The sequence below is a fragment of the Echinops telfairi genome, unplaced genomic scaffold (assembly GCF_000313985.2).
Source record: "Echinops telfairi isolate 266 unplaced genomic scaffold, ASM31398v2 ScPeMD7_31;HRSCAF=116, whole genome shotgun sequence".
NCBI lineage: Eukaryota > Metazoa > Chordata > Mammalia > Afrosoricida > Tenrecidae > Echinops > Echinops telfairi.
In genome coordinates this window covers 5,888,247-5,908,730 of record NW_022103928.1, presented here as the reverse complement: position 1 = coordinate 5,908,730, position 20,484 = coordinate 5,888,247, and the positions used below count along the sequence as shown (strand labels likewise).

Sequence of the window (20,484 nt, the reverse complement as noted above, 5' to 3'; positions counted from 1 at the left end):
CCCCAGTGCCTTGCCTCGGCATGGCGGGGTCAGATCAGGCGCAATTCCCACACTGTGTCACTGGCTTGCCTGATTTCTTCTTCACAATATCTGTAATTGCTTTATTTTACATTTATAATATTTGTGCTTTTTACTTTCTTTTGCTTAAGCTTGCAAGAGGATGTATTGGCTTCGTTTTGTCAAAGAGCCAATATCTGCCACTTGTTTCTCCTTTGTTTGATGCTTCCTTTTCTGTTCTCATCTGTCTCACTTCTCCTGCACTTGGGCATTTGCTGCTATGGAGATACGTAGGTCTGGAGCTCTTGGCTTCATTTAGTACTATCTACTTCCCTCCATGTACTTGTTCTCTGTGTGTCTCACAAATCTTGGAATGTAGGACTGAATCTTCTTGATTATTCCATTCTAAATATTTTCTGATGTTTCTCATTAAAGGTTTAGCAGTACCTTTTTTCAGGTATGTGGATTTTTTGAGGGGGGTATGTGTGTATGTTTTTATAACTATCTTTTTATTATTTCAAAACTTAATTGTATTGCTGAGATAGAACTATACTATTCTGGAATTTGTTGAGATTGATTTTATGTCTAGCATGTGGTTAATTTTGATTAACATCCTATTTTGAACTTGAAAACTTTTTGCATGTTTAAATTTTAGCTGCTGTGTTCGATGTCTTTTCTGGTAGTTACATAATCTGGAGTCAAATTGAGACTATTAATTGTGAAGGGGTGGAGTTTAGCTTGCTACTCAGGTTTCAGCTTGATGACCTCACTTGGAGGTGCTAAGGAGATAAATAGCTCACTGGAGGCAGGACCCACACTCCCTGTGGGACATTCCTCATAACAAGCCAGATAAAGCTATGCTGATTAAGCAAAAGTGAACTTCTGGAAGAATTTCCTTAAAGATACAGGACAAGATAGGGCTATGTATACTGCCACCAGTATCTACTTAGCATTGTACTGGAGTGCCTAGTCAGTGAAGTATGATGAGAAAAAAGAAATACAGAGTATAAGCATTGGTAAGTAAGAAACCAAACTGTCATGATTTGCAGTTTCTAATGGCTATAGAGAAAAATGAAGAGACTCCACACACAAGCATTAATAACAGAGTTGGGAAGGTAAGAGAATACAAAATTAACATTAAAAAGCAAACTATTTCTATACACCTGAACAAGTAGTTTGGAAATTTGTTTTTATTGTTAAAGATACTAATTCTAATAGACATAGAAACTCTTTATAAAAACTATCATAAACTTTTCTTGAAAAACATTAAAGAAATCCTAAATCCAGTTGTACTATGTTCTTAGACTAAATGCTTTCAGTATGTCCAAACTGATTGACAGATTCAGAGCAATCCCAATCAAATGTTTTTCATGGAACCTGATGAGCTAATTCTAAGATAGAAAACTATAGTAATTAAGGCAGTATGGTATCGGCACATGATAACTAGAAAATCAGTGGAACCGAGTACCGAGCCCCCAACACAGACCTGGCTGTAGGTGTGTGTGTGAGCTTGGTTTATGAAAGAACAAGCACTGTAGGAGCTACGGGAGAAGATGGACTGTTTAATGCATGGAGTGAGGTAAAGGTTATCCATATGGAGGGAAAAGGAAACTGGATCCCCCATCTCATATCATTAAAAAAAGAAGAAGAAAGAATCACTTCCAGGTGGACTAAATGCTAAAGGCAAAAGAATAACGCTTTTAGGAGACACTAGAGATAGAAGACTATCTTCATGCCATCCAAAGCCTTAAAAAAAAAAACAACCAACTTTCTGAAACAAGAAACAAAAAGCACAACCCACAAAGGAGCATAGCAGTAAGTTCTACAACATTACAATTTACAATTCTGCTGCTGACAGCACTAGAAGACAACTGAAAAAGAAAAATTACACACCGGACAAAAACATCTGCAACTTAGGAGGGGCTTCAGCAAGTTTGTGGCAAAATTATTTTAATTGTGATTCTCCACGAACTTTCTGAAGCCCCCATGTGTGGGGGAAACCAGGCCCTCACACTATCAAGGGTCTGGCAAGCGCAATTGTATGGTTAAAATACATATAAAGATTATAGTAAAGTCATAGAGAATAAGAGAGATAGGAGGTAAAATAAAGAAGTCAGACACATTTCATGGTAACATGCTCACCTCCTGGACAGCCATGATCTCAGCTTAGCTGGGGGAAGGGGGGGGTAGGAAGAACAAAAGGGCAGGTGAGGGAGGGGGCTGGGGACCAGAGGAGAGAGGAGAGGGCGAGAGGAGGGAGAGTGTCTTTATTGTTGGGGGCTATTTGTAGGCAGCTATGAGACATGCATATTCAGTAGTTACATACATCAGGAGGTGGGTGGTAATTACAGTAAAGTCTCTGAGCTCAGGTGAGGAAACCTAACCCTTGCATTGGGGGGAGGCAATGAGGGGAGCTGGGTGCCTCGGTGGGAGGAGATAATCAAAGGGAGACAATCAACCATGTGCTCACGTTAAGGCGGCATAGCTGTTGGGGGAGAATCTGTGGGAATGACATTCGTTAGTTTTCCACCTTTCCCCCTTTTGTTTTATGTATTAAATTCAAAAGAGCCACAGGGGCGACATGGTTATTTTCTATACACTGAAAGCTGTCAAGGCAAATTTAATGACAATATTAAAGTAGCCAAGCCCAAAATTCAGGCTTATGGCAAGCATTTTGAATCCAGGCTCAGGGGATAAAGCCGTCCCATGCCCATCCACTATTGGGGGAATGTATAGGGGGTGTACGGGGGAATGTATTGGGGATATATAGGGGAATGTGTGGGGATGTATGGGGATGTGGGGGGGAATGTATTGGGGATGTATGGGGGAATGTATTGGGGATGTATGGGGGAATGTGTGGGGATGTATGGGGGAATGTGTGGGGATGTATGAGGGAATATATGGGGGAATGTGTTGGGGATGTATGGGGGAATGTATTGAGGATGTATGGGGGAATGCATGGGGGTGTATGAGGGAATGTATGGGGGAATGTATTGGGGATATATGGGGGATGTATGAGGGAATGTATGGGGGAATGTGTTGGGGATTTGATGCCACAGCAAATAGGAATGCCTGCTTCCACAGGAGACAGAACCAACCATGTGCTCATTTTAAGGTGGATTCACATACCCTTGTAGTGCTATCTAGAATATCAAAAGAATACTATAAATCAAACAGAAAAGACAGCATTACTGAATAATGAGCAATATAACAAACACAAATTTCACAGAAAAGGAACCACCAATGGCTCAGAGACATATCTAAAAGGTGTTTAACTTCACCAGTGGTCAAGAAAATGCACGTTAAAGTGCTAGGGCAATGTACCTCACACCCTTTCAGATTATCAAAGGAACCCTGGTGGTTCAGTGAGTTACAAACCCACCAGCTGCTTTGTGGGGAAAAGATGAGGCTTTCTACTCCTCGTTAGACTAGCAGTCATGGAAGCCTACGGAGTGCCCCACTCTGCCCCACAGGGTCACTGTGAGAATTAGAAGTGACTCCAGGGCAGTGGTTTTTGTTGGTTTGGTTTGGTTTTCAGGTGATCAAATCTTAACATGCTAACAATGCAAGAACATTGGTAGAACGAAGGAAATCGTCATACCTGCTGGTGGGAGTAAGTTGAACTAAACTGTCACGACCACCTTGGAAAACAGTCTGGCATTACCTAGCAAAGCTTAATCTACAGCCGGTCTCCAGACTCCGGTAATTTCATTGTAATGTACACAGCTAACACCAACAGTTTCCTAAGTGCACCAGGAAACATGAACACTGTTTTGAGCAGTATTTTCCTCATAGGCCAAGCTAGAAACTATTCATCTACAGTACATTCTACAAGAGTTAAAGAAATTTTAGCATATGCAGACAATGGAATAATACAGAACAGAAAAAAATTATTGAACTATACTACCTCTCATTATAAGTAAATGAGCATATGCAGACAATGGAATAATACAGAACAGAAAAAAATTATTGAACTATACTACCTCTCATTATAAGTAAATGTTTACAATGTGTGTATGTGTCCGTGTGTGAAAAAAGTAGCACAGAAGAATGAACATAGGATGACTCCACTGACATAAAGCTCCAAACAAGCAGAAATGAAAATTAAATTTAGGATTACATGCAGGGTTGAGCCCCTTCTTAGTACTGCTGTATATCGGAAAGACCACAAGTGAGAGGCTCTATGAAAAGGAATTTCTTTTCTCAAGTTCAAAGACTAGACGCTGAGTTCAGGGTGCCCAGTCTAGAGAGCGCTTTCTCTGTCCACGCATGAGAGAAATCCTGGTTTCTACTTCTTGCTGTTCCCTCAGAGCACTCCATCTGGTATTTCTGCCTCCTCCATTCATCTCACTCTGCTCTTTTTATACCTCAAAAGTCACTCGTTTAAAACGCACCCTACACTGACATGGCCTCGTCAGTGTCGCAAAGAAACCACCATCCCCAGACAGGATTGCACCACAGAACCCAATGCCGCCGAGTCAATACTGACTGCAAAACAAAGGAGAACAGGACAAAGGGTGTCCGAGGCTACAAGCTTCTCAGAGACAGGATCCACTACCTTTCCCCCAAGGCCCCTCTGGTGGGTTGAACTGCTGACCTTGCAGTTAACAGCCCCGTGCTTAGTCTCTGCACCACCAGGGCTCTCTCCACACGTCTCAGGCTTCGAATGTACAGCACATTTTAGGGGTATCATTTAATCCCCAACATTCCCCAAGTCCAGTTTAACTCCCAAACCTATTGTGCTAGCGGAGGCCATACTCGTTCCTTACACGGAAACTTCTGGTTTTCAAAATGATCTCTCCAGCTCGTCACACGGCAACCCCATGACTTTGTCAGCTGTTCACCCTAGCATGGCTTCCCACCGCTCTTCACCGACCCATACAGCCCGCCTGAATCAACAGCCTGCACCCCACCCCCCTCAGAGGCACACATCCTTTGTGTTTTGGCCATCCTGGCCTTTCCATTCCTTGAACCACGTGCAAAATCCCTTCCTGTCACAGGACTTTACCCCTGGTCAAATTCAGACCTCACTGCAAGAAGTCAATTCCGACTGACTGCATACAGGCAGACCTATTACAAGTCGAGCCCTGCTCCCAAGGTAATTCCCACTCGGACTTCAGTCCTCAGAGCGAACCTTTCCCAGAGGAAGCTTCAGAGGCACGCGTCTCCTAGTGCTTTCTAAGCATGTGATGTCAGAGCAACACGAAATGTTTCTTTTTCAGCACTTTAAAAAAAAATCATTTTATTGGGGGCTCGTACAACTCTTATCACAATCCATAGATCCATCCATTGTGTGTATGTAAAGCACATTTGTACATTTTTTGCCCTCATCATTCTCAAAACATTTGCTTTCTACTTGAGCCCTTGGTAGCAGCTAATTTTTCCCCTCCCTCCTCACCCCCCTCTCCCTCATGAACTCTTGATAATTTATAAATTATTATTTTGTCATATATTACACTGTCCGATGTCTCCCTTCACCCACTTTTCTGCTGTCCGTCCCCCAGGGAGGAGGTTATTATGTAGATCCCTGTAATCGGTTCCCCCTCTCTACCCCACCTTCCCTCCACCCTCCCGGTATCATATCGCCACTCTCACCACTGGTCCTGAAGGGACCTTCTGTCGTGGACTCCATGTGTTTCCAGTTTCTATCTGTACCAGTGCACATCCTCTGGTCTAGCCAGATTTGTAAGGTGGGATTGGGGTCATGATAGTGGGGTGGGGGTGGAGAGAAGCATTATAGAACTAGAGGAAAGTTGTGTTTCATCGGTGCTATACTGCACCCTGACTGCCTTGTCTCCTCCCCGCAACCCTTCTCTAAGGGAATTTCCAGTTGCCTACAGATGAGTTTTGGGTCCCGAATCTGCACTCCCCCTCATTCACAATTTTGTAGCACTTTTTATGGTTTTAAGTTTACTTTTTGTGCCTGTGATTAATCTCTCTGTTCTATTAGATCCTAAATTCCACGAGGGCAGGAGCATCAGGCCCGGGAGCTCAGCACTGAACCTTGCCCAGGGTAGGAACTCACAACTCTGCTGACTAGATGAACGCTCAAGTCTAAAGCAGTCACAATTTAAAAACCACCACAACCACTTAGGATAACAAGCCAAACAATAGATAGGAAATACACGTATATCAAACCCTTGGCATTCTCTCTCACTCTCTGGGCCTGAAGAGGAGCCGTTGGTCTGATACTTAGGGAGTTTGAAAAGGTGTGATGAATGGATCATCTGCATAGATGATGGGCAGACTGGTGAAGTTTCTGTTTACAGCAAAAGCAAAACTATTCTCAAACAAACCTGAAGTAAGAAACATTGGATCTTTAACAGGTCAGATAAAAGGGTGAAAGTTTTAGATTTTGACCTGAAATCATGGATTATAATAAAGCTTCTGCTGCATTAGTCCTACAGTAAGAACTCACAATTCCTTGTGATCTGAAAACTTGGTGTCTAGGATTAATTAAATGTCTAGGGATCTTTTGCCAAAATTGTATTAGGCAGCTCTAGCTAGGGTAAGTGAGATCCCTAAACATATTGTGTCCATTAAAACAAATAGAAAATATGCTGGAAACTGTAGTTTTAAACTTCAAGTTAAAACCAAACTCTATTTGTTATCTTCCTGAAGCACTTGAATATTCTAAGGATGCACACAAACTTTACACTGGCTGGCAAGCTTCCCTTGCAATGGTATGAGAGTACGTGATACTATACAAGCAGGGTGTTAGTCTTTGCATGAAAAAAGTACCTTTGGGCTCTAGTGAGGTTATCAAAAATAACCTTCCCTGTGGACAACTCTTAACTGTGTATGCGGCCTGGGGTTATGGTCAGGAAAGAGTCTGGGAAAAACAAGGTTGTCAGAACAAGGTGGTTCACACTTGACATTGCCATTTAAAGCACACCACGAAACTCTACATCTGCATGTAAAGTGGTGATCTCATCCATTATAAGATAAGAGCAGTTCAATGAAACAGGGGACACATATGCTGTGACAGTATTCTATCGTGTGATGTGTTGTAAACCTCTGATGACAAATGCACCATAGAGATTTCTAGAAATAAATAAATGTGCAACAATATGAGGAACTCCAAATTTAAAAATAATGTCACTTTTGTTGTTAGCTGCCATCAAGTCACCTCCCAACTCATGGTGACCCCGTGCACAAGGCAATGAAAGTCTGCTTGGTCCTCTGCCAGGCCCATAATTGCGCCTGAAATCTAATCACTGCTATCAGCTGATCAATTCACAGGCTGATTTTCAGAGGTAGATGGCCAGGCCTTTCTCCCTGGAAGGGCCACTGGTCTCTGTTTAACCTCAGACCCACATGCAAATTCTCCACCGACAGGCAGTGGCCTGGATAGAACCTCAGTCTCCCACATGGATTGGAAGGCAAGAATTCTACCACGGAGCCACCACTACCCCTCCTGTGGCACATGACTATTGTACTTACGTGCCACATTCATATTCGCACAAACTCAAGTAAGCACCCATGAATTATCTAATGATTAGGTATATATCTCTCAATTCAGGGGATAAGGGGTTCCCTTTTTTTTTTGTTTATTCCTTTATTTGATCCTCAAATGAGTACATATTTTTTGCATTACATTTACTCCTATAATACTTTGTTCCACTTGAGAAAAAAAATTATAACAAGCATTGGTACCCTTGTGATTTCTTAAAATATGTTCTTGTTGTGGGAGGGTGGGCTAAAATATATGCATACTATTAAAAGTACAGGGGGGAAAAGTAAGGTCTAGAAAAGCTGCCCCTGCTCCACAAGCCACAGGTGATGTCTTCAATGTACTACTTCCTTCTACGGTTTTGTTCTGTGAATATACATTTTTTAATGTTGCTAAGCCCGTTCAGCACACGCTGCTTTTCCACTTAGCTCTCCAGTTATGATTTTTCATGATAGAACAAGCATAGTAGTATCATCTCCTAAATGACTACTTCCAATCAACCCTGCAAACAAGTGGATTCCTTGATGGCAGAAATGGGGACCATGATCTTATCTCTACAACCAAGTGTAATGACTGCTTGCTGCTCAGTGAGTCATGGATTCCATCAAAATCTACACCTATTTTAACACCTAAATCAAATACAACAAAAATATTCTTAAAATCATACATTTTCAGATAAATGTGGCCTGATCTAAGACACTGTTATGGGAAATACAATTAACAATGAACAGCTATGCACATTATCCTTTAGCTACATCGGCTCAGGTGTATAACTTGGAGACCATGATGATCTGGGGAAATGTTTCTGAAGGTGGAAGTACCTTCTTCCTTCTCAATTGGCTCACACTTTTTATCCATAAACATGGTGGCAGCACCTGGGTGCAGGTCCTGGGATGGCCAGTTTTGAGCCTCCCCAGGGAAGCTGCTCGCTCAGCAGCAATATTGTTCAACATTCAGCAAGTGATATGTAAGTGATCCAAACACATACCCATCCAAGCATCCAAACATCCACATGCTTCTCCCTCTCTTACACACCCCGGCCTGTTTTGATTTCTCAAGTTATATGTTTCCTTGGTTATTGATCTGGATATCGAATATCTGCATATACAAGTGCACGTCCTTGTTCTGGGACTGGAAAATGAAGAAGAGTAGGGAAACAGGAAAGCTCTAGAAGAGATAGGTTTAGCATTGTATAACTCCCTGTCATCGAGTCGATGCTGACTCACAGCAACCCTACTGGGCAGGGGAGAGTTGCCTCTATGGGTTTCCGAGACTGTACCTCTTCACAGGAGTAGAAAGACTCATCTTTCCCCCATGGAGTATTTAGTAGTTTTGAACTAACGACCTTGCAGCTAGCAGCCCAATTTGTAACCCACTGTGCCACCAGGGCTCCTGTAGCATCGTATAGAGAAAGTAAAAAGTCACTTATTTTCATTTGAAGCTTTTTACTGAATTAGACAGAAAATGTTCAGTCCAACAAGAATGCATTACATGCTGACTGCATATCCAGCACTTTGCTAAGTACGGGGGTACCAAGTTGACCTTTGCCCTCTAGGCCTGTCACAATCTCGATTTTTTTTGGTCATTTTCCCATGGATCATTCGTTAGCAATGACATCGAAAAATCCCTCCTGGGATCATATATTGTAAGCTTAATCCTGTATGTGCTCCACTCCTATACATACGGTTGGCCATTTCAAATTTCATTTTGTTCCTCAAAATGATAGTTGGTTTTCTTTATGTAGTGTTATAGATGAAATGCTAAGAATCCCTCAAACCAAGAACAAATAAAGCCAAGTTGGTTGTGCAAAAGAATTATGTCCTGCCATCTGGACAACGGCCCTGCATTCAGAAGTAAAGCTTCTTTCTCTTCCCAAAGCAAATGGGAAATGCAACTGAAAGCAAGAAGTGAACAGTTTATAGCTGCCATAAAATCTCAAGCTACAGAAATTGAATTTCTATGTTCTTGGCCCAATCAGTTGGTAGAGGCTGACTAGAGTCTTGAAACCCCAAATTCCTGCAAGAAACCTTTTCATGCCATAATACAGCCCTTGGGGATAAATGTATGTGCCTCCTTTTGGAAGCAAGGCTGGTTGCTCCATGAAGCACTGGCCTCTAAACTTCTGATTCAGCTTCCATCACTGAAAGTTGTCACGTAAACACTAACAAAATAAGGCCTTTGGCCACTGAAATACAGATAATTAATACGGCCCTTCAAGCCACAATTCCTTATGCAATCGTTATAATTCTGGACTCTATATATATATGGCTATAATCCTGTTTGGGAGGGAGGTTTTGGCTATGTTAATGGGGGCAGGATTTGGTGGCATAGTAGTTATGCATTGGATTAACCGCAAGGCCCAAAGTTCAAAACCACCAGCCACTCTGTGGGAGAACAACAGGACTTAGTACTCCAATAAAGAGTTACCGTCTCAGAAACTCACAAGGGCAGTTCTTCCCTGTCCTATAGCGTCGTTAAGAGGAAGTCCCTAACTTACTAGAGGGGGTGAACCAAGTCACTCCCTTTGTTTCCTTGAGGGTATGGTCTGCTGAAGACAAAAGCCACCCCTCTGTGTATAAGCACCTTATATTGGAGAGAGAGAGAAACCCCAGGACCATCTTACGAGCACTTTCAAGATCTGTCTGAATTGACAGAGGCCGAGACCAGAGGCACCAGAGATTGTAGGACAGAGATTCAGAGGAGTGGCACTGAGACTCTAGGGAACCTTCTTCTCATGTGGACCAAGACTGTGTGACTGTGAGACAAGACAGCAGCAGGCAGGCTTCGTGGTCCATGGCGGTAGAGATCAAGGGACTATGGGGCTGAGAGGTTGAAGACCAGAGAGAGATTTGGCTGTGGGATGAGAGGGTTGCTATGGACCAATAACTGTACTCTTAGTGTTTACTGATCCTCATTTGTATTAGCTTGTTAACTTCCCTAATAAACCCCCTTAATTGTATGTGCGATGTCTGGCCACTGCAACCAAGGATTAACCTGAGAACAGAAGAGTGTTGTGGGAGGACTGGTTGGTGTCAGACTAAAGAATGGAAGGTGAAGGCATGCTTGACCATGGCCTCAGGGCAATAGGGAAGCCAGAGGAGGTCAGATAATGGCCTCCTATGCTGTTCACTGCAGCCATCAACGCATGTATTAAATATTAACTAAGCTTAATCTTTTTCTTAAAAATAAAATAAAATAGATACCAAATAAGCAAACAAACCTTTTCACTACCCCGAGTCAACTCTGGTTCATAGCAACCTCAGAAAAGGAAACTACTCCATACTGTTTCTGAGACTGTAAACCTTTATGGGAGCAGACGCACTCACCTTTCTCCCACAGAGCAGCTAGCAGGCTTGAACCATGACCTTGAGGTTAGAAGCCCAACACTCAGCCCACTGCAAAACCAGAACTTCTTAAACATTGAGAGTCCTATTCTGGTCTTCCTGGACCCCAAAAGATTGTTTCGCATGCTCCCTAGGGTAAGCACAGAGAACACTTTGGAGCCCACTGCAGGCGCAGCTTTGGAGAATAAATGTACAGACCAAAATCATAATTTTGGAATACTATAAAGCTCTCCAGGAAAGAGAGGTGGGAGAAGCATAAAATAAAAATTGAAAACATGATCAGCTTCCTGAGAGTACTAACTTATCATCTGAGGTTTAAACAAAAGCAAAACGCTCCTGTGAGACGGGCACCTCACCCAGAGCAGCTCACAATGTCTTCAGTTCACCGTTCAAGTTCAATAGTTAGGTGGAAACAAAAGGCCACACCAAATGAAAACATTGAAAGATGGAGCTGAATGTTGTTGGGATCCATTCATTTAAAAATATATTGTCAAATTCTAATATCTGTATTTTCTGACATACAAACCATTTGCTGGAAAGCTGTTTTAGTTGAGAACAGTCAAAGGAAAATCAATGATGAAATTATCTAAAATAAATGTGGTATAAACCACTTAAAATCTGGGTGTAAACCTCAGGGAGATCCTTTCCGGCATCATTCCTGCCCCACGTCCAGTAGAGCACTGTAGCTCTATTTATTATTTTCCCAGCTTCTATTTATTCAAGAAAGTAGTCAGAGCAGGAAATGAGAAAAGCCAAATGATCACAATCAATCTCATCACCTTCGCAACATGCTGTGAATGTAATTAATCCTCTATTTATTTAGGGGACTTCGCACCCCTCACATGAAGGCAGCAACTCCCTGCTGGCTTCAGTTGAGATAATTATGTTATAACAAGGATTGGGTTTCAATCATAATAGGCAGAAGAAAAAGGAAATTGTACTTGAAGTTGTCAGTTTTTTAAAAAGCCTTCTTATGACTCCATTCAAAGGTGCTCTTGACAAAGCCCTCCTTACAGAGAGCACTTTCAATAACCACACACAGCCACATTAACCAACATAAGCCTCCTCTCTGAATAAGATGTTAAGACAATCCAAGTGCTGTGGAAATTCTTTTTTAAAATACTTTTATTGGGGGCTCTTACATCTCTTATCACAATCCATACATTCATCCAGTGCGTTAAGCACATTTGCACATATGCCACAATCATTTTCAAAGCACTCTTCCCACTTGAGCCCGATATCCACTCCCCATTTCTTCCCCCTTCCTTCCCCACCCCCCCTCACAAACCCTTGACATATTATAGATTATTTTTTCCATATCTTACATGGTTCTCCATCACCCCTCACCCACTTTTCTGTTATTCGTCCCCCTGGGAGGGTGTTCTAGGTTGATCCTTGTGATACATTCTCCCCCCACCCTCCCCTAATCCTCCTGGTATCTCTACTCTCCTTGTTGGCCCTGAGGGGTTTATCTGTCCTGGATTCCCTGTGTTGCGGGCTCTTATCTGTAGCAGTGTGCATGTTCTGGTCTAATCCGATTTGTAAGGTAGAACTGAGGTCATGATAGTGGGGTGAAGGAAGCACCAAAGAAATAGAAGATGTGTTTCATTTGGTGCTATACTGCACCCTAACTGGCTCCTCTCTTCCCTGTGACCCCTTTGTGAGGTGATGTCCAATTGCCTACAGATGGGCATTGGGTCTCCACTCCATGCCACCCCCCATTCACCTTGGGTATGGTTTTGTTCTGGGTCTTAGATGCCTGATACCTGATCCCATCGACACCTCATGATCACACAGGCTGGTGTGCTTCTTCCATGTGGACTTTGTTGCTTCTCAGCTAGATGGCCGCTTGTTTATCTTCAAGCCTTTAAGACCCCAGATCTATCGATAGCTGGGCACCATCAGCTTTCTTCACATTTGCTTATGCACCCATTTTGTCTTCAGCAATCGTGTCAGGAAGGTGAGCTTCACAGAATGCCGGATGGTTAGAACAAAGTTTTCTTGTGTTAAGGGAGTAGTTGAGTCAAGGCCCAATGTGCATCTGCAACCTAAATTCTTAACATATGATATGAGTACAGAGTTCTATTCCCTTCTCGTTATATATGTATTTACACATGTATATGCCTGTATTTAGGCCTCTATAAATGTCCTTTGCTTCCTGGTTCTTTCCTCTATTTCCTTTTATTTTTCTCTTGTCCCACCATCATGTTCGGCATTCATTCAGGTTTAATAATTCCTCGCTGCTACACTGCTCTTGATTAAGCCCCACTAGGCATCCTACAACCTTCCTTCCATTGATTATAGTTCACTTGTTGTTCTCTGTGCGGTGAAAATACTATGTGAAGCAAGAGAACACTGGTTTACAAAACCTGACAAAATCAATCACCACCCAAACTCACTTGATCCTGTGGGTCTCCTCTAAAGAGCCCAGGGTTTTGAGGTGCAAGAGCACTTATAACCAGGAGATGGGAAAGAAATGCTCATTTGCTCATACAGTAGCTAATTAAACCAAAATAACTGAACCCACTGCCATCCAGTCAACTCCAACTCAGTGACCCTCTAGGACAGTCGAACTGCTCCCTGGGGTTTCCAAGGTAGCAGACTGCCAGGGTTCTCCTGCAGAGACAACAGTGGATGTGAGCTGCCGACTTTGTAATAAGCTGAAGTCATTGCACCAAAGCTCCCAAAAACAAATTATACACTGTAAAAAGCCAGGACTCCAACAAACTTAAGCAATCTACAGCCAAGTACCAGGGATGAAAACTGGAAAGAACAGAGGCAAACTGAACCTCCCAGGCACAGCTGTGAAATGGCTGAAGCCACACAATGCTCTTAGATGAAGGCAGTCTTTTCCACTTAGGAACTGCCTGTTCACCTCGGGAAAACATTAACCTTTGCAAAAGAATCATTTATACCTTTCTTATAACTTCCTCTAGCTACAATACTTATGTATCTATATAAACTCACACCTATATCTACATGTATGTGTGCGATAAAGCCTTACTCAATTTATTTTTTAGGCTATTTTTACTAATATATCATACTCATGATGTCCACCATAAAAATATCACTGAATAGATGAATTAATTATGTTTTCAAATTTCATAAAAATTCTCAAACATGTCACAGGAGCCTGGTGGCAAAGTGGGTTACGTGTTGGGCTGCGAACTGCTCAGTCAGCTATTCAAACCCACCAGCCACACCTCAGGAGAAAGATGATTTATAGTCTTGGAAACCCAAAAGTATAGTTCTATTCTACCCTATGGGGTTGTTATGAGTGGGAATTACTGACCAATGGCAGTGGGTTTGAGCTTCATGATGTTTAGTATTTAATGTCACTGCCTTTCAATGGGAGCCCTGGTGGTCTAGAGTTATGCATTGGGCTGTGATCCCATGGCTGTCCATTCAAAACCACCAGAAGCTCCTTGGGAGAAAAGCTGAGCTTTCTACTTCCGTAAACAGTTAGAGTCTCAGAAACTCACAAGGGTCTCTATGAATCAGCATGGACTCGGTGACAGTGTTTTGGTTTGACCTTCAATAAGGAGCCTGGTGGCATGACAGGTACGTGATGGATTGTAAACCCACCAGCCCTTCTGTGGGAGAAAGATGAAGCTATCTGCTCTTCTAAAGGTTCACAAGCTCAGGGTTCTGTAAGAGTCACCATGAGTTGGAACAGACTCAATGGCAGTGGGGTTTTTTGGTTTTGTTTTGCAGTTTAATAGCATTTAAGCTCTTGAAATAATCAAAATGCTCTAGAAATAGCATTATGGATTTGGGTTCTTAGGCAAAATATAAAACGTGGGCACCTGGATGGGATCCTAGAACAGAAAAAGAGCATTAGGTAAAAACAAGGGAAACCTGGAAGTATGGTTTTTAATTCATAACAATAGATCAATATTGATTAATTGTAGCAAAAGTACCATACCACAGGTGTTAATAAAAGGGGAAAGTGGGTGTGGGGTCCATGGGATCCCTGTACTACTGTCACAATTTTTCTGTAAATTAAACTTATTCTAAAAGTAAAAGCCTAATTTCTTTAAAACCCAAAGCGAAGTGGGATAGAAATGAAATAAGACAAAACCACCACCACCAGTAAACAGAAAGCAACACAGGAAGCTGCAATGGGCAAGTACAGAATGATCTTTGCCAGTTTTCTCAGTAAGCAAAAGCAAAGTTATAGTTCTAGAAAGCATTCAGATCTTCACAAAGGGTTATTTCAGTCTTCAGTGAGTAGGAACATCCGTAATCCTATGATTTATTGGCACATTTCTTGTAAGCGAAGTCTAATGAAGAGCTTCAGTCCCCAGTGGGCACTGCTGAACTACTGGTGATAAGGAAAAGAACCATTAAGTAAATCCTTTCTATATGAAACCACACTGAATGGAAGCAAGTGAATGGATACTGGCATGTACTAATCTTTTCTTACGGAGATAAAACTCACCTCCATCCAGGATGAATTTGTGGATTTAATTAAAAATAAACAGTAAAACTAAAGAGCAACTTGACATGCTGGAATAAGCACCTTACCATGAATTTCAATTCAAGAGAGGTTTAATATACTTGAAATTATGCACAATGGTTTCTTGAAATTTCTATATGATAGTCATTAGCCGCTAATGTAAGACTTAGCATTCCACCATTTTTTAGAGTAGTAATGCCCTACAAAAGCTAAAAAAAAAAAGGAAGCATAAAACCATACAAAGGGCCTGAAAATCACTGATTTGCATGGTGAATTTAACCAATACCTGAAATCACCTTTGACACTCAGATTTGTTAAGACTGGTGACACAGGCCATGGCAGGTGCCAGGGGCTCCCCCACAGCTGTGCTCAAACTGCTGTCCAGTCGGCCCCACCTTGTAGTGACCCTGCAGTCCCTCAGGACGAAACACTGCCTGGCCCGGGGCCTTCCCCACAACTGTTGTTCCGTTCAAGCCCTTCTTTGTAGCCACTGTGTCGGTCCCTCGTGTTGAAAGTCTTCCTCTTCTCTGCTGCCCCTCTCCTTTCCCAAGCATGATATCCTTTTCCAGGGACCGATCTCCCATGACATGTCCAAAGTACATGAGACAAAGTCTCACACTCCTCGCCTTTAAGGAGCAGTACACCCATTCCGGGTGTACTGTTTGTTCTTTAGGCAGTCCATGCCTCAAATAGTGCTGTGGAATTACAGCAGCATTCTCTTGAGGTGTGTGCAGGGCCCACAGGCATTCTTCTCTGAGAAAGTCATTCGCCCTTCGAATACAGAGAGCCCTGGGGCTCCACCTAGTTCACCACACAAAGTCTTCAGTATGGATTAAGATGAAGTAAAATGAAAGTCCTCATCACTAATCAATGGAGAAAAGATGGAAAGTGTCAGGATTTCACTTCAGTTTGGTCCACCATCAATGTTCATGGAAGCAGGAGTCAACACTTGCTGGGGTCATATGGTCAGGTTGGAGAGTGACAACAAACTAGAGTTCATTCTTTCCAAGTGAGAATTTAGCACCTGTCTAGAGCTTCAGACCACACTCATCTGAAATTGTGTCACACTGGGGTGGCTCATGTGTTGCTGTGATGCTGGAAGCTCTGTCATTGGTATTTCAAGTACACGCAGGGTGAACAGGTTGCAGCAGAGCTTCCAGTCTAAGAACAAACTTCCAAAAAGCTGTCCACTTCTGAGGGGTCACAGTCACTGAAAACTTATGAGCAGCAGAGGATTCAAAAATCAGATTTCATTCACGCAGAAGGGTCTGGGAGCCCAAATTCATGTGGTCATTGTCAGGCCTTCCCTCTCTGTCAAAAAATATTTCCCCTTGGACATGAACAAGGAACACCAAAGAAGAATTAATGCATTTGATTACAGTACTGGTGATAAACACTGAAATTACTAGGGACTGCCAACAGAACACACAAAGCTGTCTCGGAAGAGGGATAGCCAAAATGCTCCTTAGAAGCAAGGATGGCACGACTTTGCTGACGTACTTTGGACATGTCGTCGGGAGGAAACAGTCCCAGGAGAAGAACACCGCACTTGATGAACGACAAGGACAACAGGGAAGAGGAAGCCCTTCAACAAGAAGGACCGACCCAGCGGCTGCAATAGCGGGCTCAGACATAAGCAGCACGTGAGCAGGACGGCGGACTTGGAGACGCTGAGCCCTGTGAGCTCTGTTGAACGCAGGGTCTCTATGAGGTGGACTTGACTGGAAGGCAGCCAAGGACAACATCTGAACTTGTACAGCGACCCCAGCAGTCTTGCATGTGATGAGGGCACCATTTGTGGGACATCTCAAACAGGGATGTCTATCAGCAAAGAAAAGCATCAAATGAGCTCCTTAGCAACTTATACTCTTTGATCTTCTGGTATCTCCCAAGTTCCCCCAAACAGGTGTGTTTTTTCTGGAAAGAACATCAGGCCCAAAGAAGAAATGCTTCCGGAAGAAGGCGTGAACTCCTCATCGGATGCAGCACACTCGCGAATCCTGCCAGAAGTCCTGTAAACACGCAGAATGTAACTCGTCTGTGCAAAGTGCTTCAAATTCAAATAGGTGGGGGCAATTTTGTTTTGTTTTGTTTTGTCAAAAGTGGTCACTCTGAAGTGAACAGGATGCAAATAGAGGAAAGCTGAGGTTCTATGTTATGTAGTTGGACATGACCCAGGAAAGAAACCAATTTTCAGAACCCTTCAGGTTGATGTGTGAACAAAGTGACCCTCTCTCTGAGACACACAGACCCTCAGACGGACCTCTTCTGGCATCATGAAGCGGATGGCACGGTTCTGCTGCTAGTCAAGACTGGTCCTTAAACTGAGGCCAGCATTAAAGCAATGTCACTACACTGAAAAATGCAAAGAAGGAAAGCATCATTGAAAAAAATAAATCTATGTAACTTAAAAAAAATAATAATAATATGTTTTGTTTGTTTGGGGTCTTCTGATGCCTGTTATCTGATACCACTGACACCTCATGATCACAAAGGCTGGTGTGCTTCTTCTCTGTGGGCTTGTTGCTTCTCTGCTAGATGGCCACGTGTTTAACTTCAAGCCTTTAAGACCTCAGGTGATCTTTTGATCACCAGGCACCATCAGTTTTCTTCACCCCATTTGCTTGTACACCCCTTTTGTCTTCAATGATCGTGCCGCGAGGGTGAGCATCACAGCATGCCAGGTTTGTTAGAACAAAGTGTTCTTGCATTGAGGGAGGGCTGGAGCAGAGGCCCAAAGTCCATCCACTACCTCAGTGTATTGCCATATAAGTATATGTACCTATGCAAATACCTCTATTTTTATGAATTAATATATTTATATAAGTGCACACCTATGTTCATACCTCTATCCATAGTCTTGCTTCCTAGATCTTTCCTGTTTCCTTTTACCTTCCTCCTTTCCCACCCTCATGCTCACCCTTCTTTTGCCTCTTAGTACTTCCTCTCAGCTAGATTGCTGTTGTTGATTTTAATTCCCTAGTTGTTCCCCTGTCTATGGCATTGTTTGCTCACCACTCCCTTCCCCCTCCCTCCTCCTCCCCCTAAGTCCCTCCAGAACCTTGGGCCCATTCCTTTCTCTTGGGGCTTGTTTCGTACACCTATCTTACCTATGTAGGCAAACCAACAATAATGTAGACAATACAAAAAGAAAACAAAAAATGAAACAAAAAGAGAAAAAAGAAAAATTATACATATAAAAATAATAACTAGCTGGAAAAAAATGAAAGAGCATAGATAATTCCAGGTCTGTCTGCTGACCTTTATGGACTATCTCCCCACTGGTCCTGGAAGATTCCAGGAACTGCCCTTCCTAGCCTGAAGTCTACTATGGGGGCTCCTAAGGGGCTTTGTGGCTTTGCTTTGCTCCTGTTGCTAATCTGTTATATTCCCTTCTTGGTTCACCCTGCTGTGGGGGGTTCAGACTGGACTCAATCCCTACCACGTGACCCCAGTATTGGAGGACACACCATTCTGACCTCAGGGAATAAGGATGCAGTTTTCCATCTGGCTGAGTCTAGATTTCCAACACAAATGCTGACACCACGTGCTACATGTGCTTAAGCATTATCTTTACAGTCTCTAATAACATGCCACACAATAGGCATCGCCTTAAGTTTTTCCTCAGTTTGCTCTGCGATATAATTGCCTCTCCAGGAACAGAAATCTAATATAAATCCTGTAATGTGGTTCACTCAAAGTTGGCATTAAAAACCATACCGAAAGCACCAATTTACCAACTATGTTAACAGTAAGAAAGTATCGTGATTTTGTTTCTTCTAAATAACCATTGATACTATCTCATCATTTTCCACTTCAGCATCTAAGAATCCTTCTACTACAGAGATCTGTTTATATGTTTGCAATTAAAAGTCTCTTGCTACTGAGAAGGATAATTTGGCCATGCTGAGTAAGATGCAAATCAACAGAACTCCTTTGTAAAATAAAATCCCCTACATTTTAAACTTACTGGTTAATCTGTTTCCTTGAGTGAGACAAAGGCAAATGCTCTTTAAATTTTTGCATACCAAATGCAAGGGGCCCATCTGTAGGAGCATCAGACTACTGGAGACAGATGTACCAAGAATCACACAATTGTGCTCGGATGATTCGGGTTCTTGTTCTTTGAACAATGGACTCTAGGCCAGTGGTCAGCCAACAAATGCACAGCTCTCATGGTGATTAGGTTTGCGTCCTGTCGTATTCACACACACACACACACACACACAGATAAATGATAAGCATGAGTTTGCACTCTCAGTCTTGAGCAACAGCAAAGAATACTAACGACTTTGTTATTAGACAATTTGTCTACTGGGCTCAAGTAGAAAGAAAATGTTTTGAAAATTATGATGGAAACATTTGTACAAATGTGCTTGACACAATGGATGTATGCATGGATTGTGATAAGAACTGTAAGAGCCCCCAATAAAATATTTTTAAAGGCTAATTTGCTGAGCTATATCAATTTTTTCAATTAAACTAAAATTTTCTCGATGTGCTACACCCCCTTCTTAAAGCAAATATACCACCCTTCCCTTGTCGATTTAGTTGCTTCTTCCTATCTGGCAGCGAGCTCTATGGGTTCCCCAGATCCCTTCATTTCCTTCCTCCTGCATGGGGAGGTGCTCATCTCCCGCACTGTGACATCTAAAAAGTCAGAAGCAACTTAAAACTTACTTGGCTTTCTGAATCCACACACAGTAGTCTGAGATGTAGAGGTCATTTAGAATGTAAGCTGGGTCGTTTTCCTGGAAAATTTTGTGAATATCCAGGAGACACTTTAAAACTGCACTTTTACCTGAAGGAAATTTAAAAACAGCAAGTTATCATTAAGAAATGACCATCTGAGTTACCTAAACTGGAAAGTTCCTACTCTTGAGTGGTAATATACTTAAAGCAGCTCACAGCTTTAATTTTTAAATAAAATGTTAATATTTCTTTAGTGCATGAAAACCTATCAGTCCTACTAGGTTCAAACACCCTAAGAACTATGAATGAAAAATAATAATCTTTCTACTCAGAAGATTATATTATAGCTGGTCAACTGCGATCACCATAAAACCCTATGAAGCACAACTGTGGGTGCTTTAAACAATAGGAAGGGGCTTTTTCCCTAACTGGATGCACGGATTGTAAGAATATTCAAATGCATCTCAGTTTTAATTAGATTATATATATGCCCATATATATTTCATAATTCAACTCAACCTTATTGCTAGGTACCTTCA

At 42.3% G+C, this 20,484-nt stretch overlaps 1 protein-coding gene across 2 annotated transcripts in view; it reads right to left on the bottom strand.

Moving 5' to 3' along the window:
* SHQ1 (SHQ1, H/ACA ribonucleoprotein assembly factor) overlaps nt 1-20,484 on the bottom strand; it is a 146,153-nt gene that overhangs the window by 53,646 nt on the left and 72,023 nt on the right. For both annotated transcript variants that reach the window (XM_004702562.2, XM_045289892.1), the window contains one exon: nt 19,934-20,054. In XM_004702562.2, the coding sequence (XP_004702619.1) occupies nt 19,934-20,054 (121 nt within the window). The remainder of the gene's footprint in view (nt 1-19,933; nt 20,055-20,484) is intronic.